At 39.2% G+C, this 2,134-nt stretch overlaps 1 protein-coding gene across 1 annotated transcript; it reads right to left on the minus strand.

Moving 5' to 3' along the window:
- Positions 1 to 1,158: 1,158 nt before the first annotated feature.
- On the minus strand, positions 1,159 to 1,611 carry LOC143595714 (uncharacterized). The gene has a single exon (XM_077074664.1). It carries the CDS (start codon positions 1,609 to 1,611, stop codon positions 1,159 to 1,161), a length of 453 nt encoding a protein of 150 aa, XP_076930779.1.
- Between the last annotated feature and the right edge of the window lie 523 nt (positions 1,612 to 2,134).

Genomic DNA, 2,134 nt, shown 5'->3' on the forward strand with positions numbered 1-2,134 from the left:
GGCAGTGTTACATATACCGGAAGTAGAAATACTTCCGCTGAGTTTTTCGAAAAAACTATACTTGTATTTTAATGTCATTCAAATGTTTTATAGAGTCATACGTGTCCACTAGCATATAGCTGACGTATTTTTCCAAACCATTGCAGGTAATTAAGCATAAGTAGCCTTAACAAGGATTGGAGTCTCAATGAAGATAGAAGCGCGTATAAGATGGCTTCGTTTTTGATACACTAAAATCCTTGTAAAATGAAACATATCTTTTGTAAACTAATAATCGGGTATTTAATTCCCGAGTAAATTTTCAATGTAAATTAATATTATATTCAAACCTAAAGTCTTCCGCTAAAATTAACCCATAACTTTGATATATTTACAAAACAGGTACCAACTTGTGGTCACACGCCTAGGCCCAAAGTCGGGGTGTGACACTTGAGTTAAGGGAGACGGATGGAGTAGAGACCATTTTTACTTGGGCCCATGAGTACGGTAGTGTCTATACGTTCGTCCTTAACAACAAGAAATAGTGAGTGAAACTCAAAGAAAACGTTATTGTCAAAACAAAATTGTTGAACGAACAAGAGATTCTTTTGAATTTATAGTATGTGAAGTACGTTTGAAAGATTAAAGGTTTTATATGTGTATAAATTTTAGATGAACCAATGTGAAAAATGGGCAGGGGTTTACCGTCTCCAACATGGAGGGCATCATGACCATAATATGCTTCGGAGTTGTCTAAACTTGATAAGTCCATTGCAACATGGTTGGTTGACCCCGTATCAGGAAGCCAAGTAGCACTAGATGATGAACCGGTTTCTGAAAAACTTGTAAAATTGGCCTGAGGGACTGTTCGAGTGGTAGAATTGGACTGATCTGGGCATTCAGATGGGAGATGTCCATTACCACATCGGTTGCAATGTCCATATACTGTATTTTGGGTTGATGCCCATGCAAACTGAGTTCGTTTGCCTCACTGTTACCACGGCCCCTGTTGAGGTTGCTACGAGAATTTCCACATGAGTTTCCACGCCAATTCCCTCGATTGTTGTTATGACCATCATAGAGCGCCTGAGGTTGAGGGCTGTTATTGGTGTTGGAACCAATACGGTTTAATTGCAGCCCTAGTTTTGAGGCTAACTGTTAAAGAGCCAGCACCTGGGACTAGTGCAATCCACTCGAAACACCTGTAGAAGTCGTAAAGGCCTGAGGAACCATAGTTGGTGCTGGAATGTTTTTGTGAAACAAGAAATCATGGTCACTTAGATGCCCGTGTAATTCATTGAAAACAATTGGTGGAGAGCGAGCGAGGAGAGTGGATTTCAGGCCATTATACTCTTCCCGAAGGCATGAGATAACAAGCATGACAAGATCTTTATCTTTGATTGGTTCTCCAATATTGTCTAGGGCAACGGCATACTCTTGGGCTCGATTAAGGTAGGCAATTGGAGTTTCATCACCAGTCATCTCAATCCTCAACAATTGTGTTTTCAACGTGTATTCTCTAGAGGAGTTGTTGGATGCATATGCTTGTTCAAGTGCAAACCATAGGTCTCTGGAGGTTGTCCCTTGAACATAATGAAACGAAGCTTCATAGATAGTTGATGTGATAACCATCCTGACATGTGCATTGTTTGCAACCCATATAGGGTAGTTAGGGTTGTCAACATATGAAAGTTTCTCACCTTCGATTGTGGTGAACACAGTATCGTTACATCAACATATCTAAAGAGGTTATTTGTTGTTAGGAATGGTTGGATCATTGCCTTCCTATACCCATAGTTTGTGGGGTATAAAGTGAACGGGAATTTATGAGAGTTGTGGGCATGCTTATCTGCAGTAGAGATAATAGCAAGCAGTGTCATTTGTTATTGTTAACATATGCTTGATCTAGGAAAAAAAAATGGAGGAAACTGGATAGGAATTCCAGTGGTTGTAGTGGCAGCCCCAATGGTTGGAAGGCTGACTGATCGGTTTCTGGTTGTGATACCAAGATGAACCGAAGGGTTTTTGTTATTATGATTGATAATTAAAGAGATACAAGATAGCCCATTATATAGGGAACAAAGTACATATTACTACCATCTAAAGATATAAAACACAATAAACATTATAACATTCTTACATAGTTAAACAAAGA

This window comes from Bidens hawaiensis, unplaced genomic scaffold, assembly GCF_021521415.1.
Source record: "Bidens hawaiensis isolate Kalapana, Puna unplaced genomic scaffold, B.hawaiensis_p1.1 tig00045487_1, whole genome shotgun sequence".
Classification (NCBI taxonomy): domain Eukaryota; kingdom Viridiplantae; phylum Streptophyta; class Magnoliopsida; order Asterales; family Asteraceae; genus Bidens; species Bidens hawaiensis.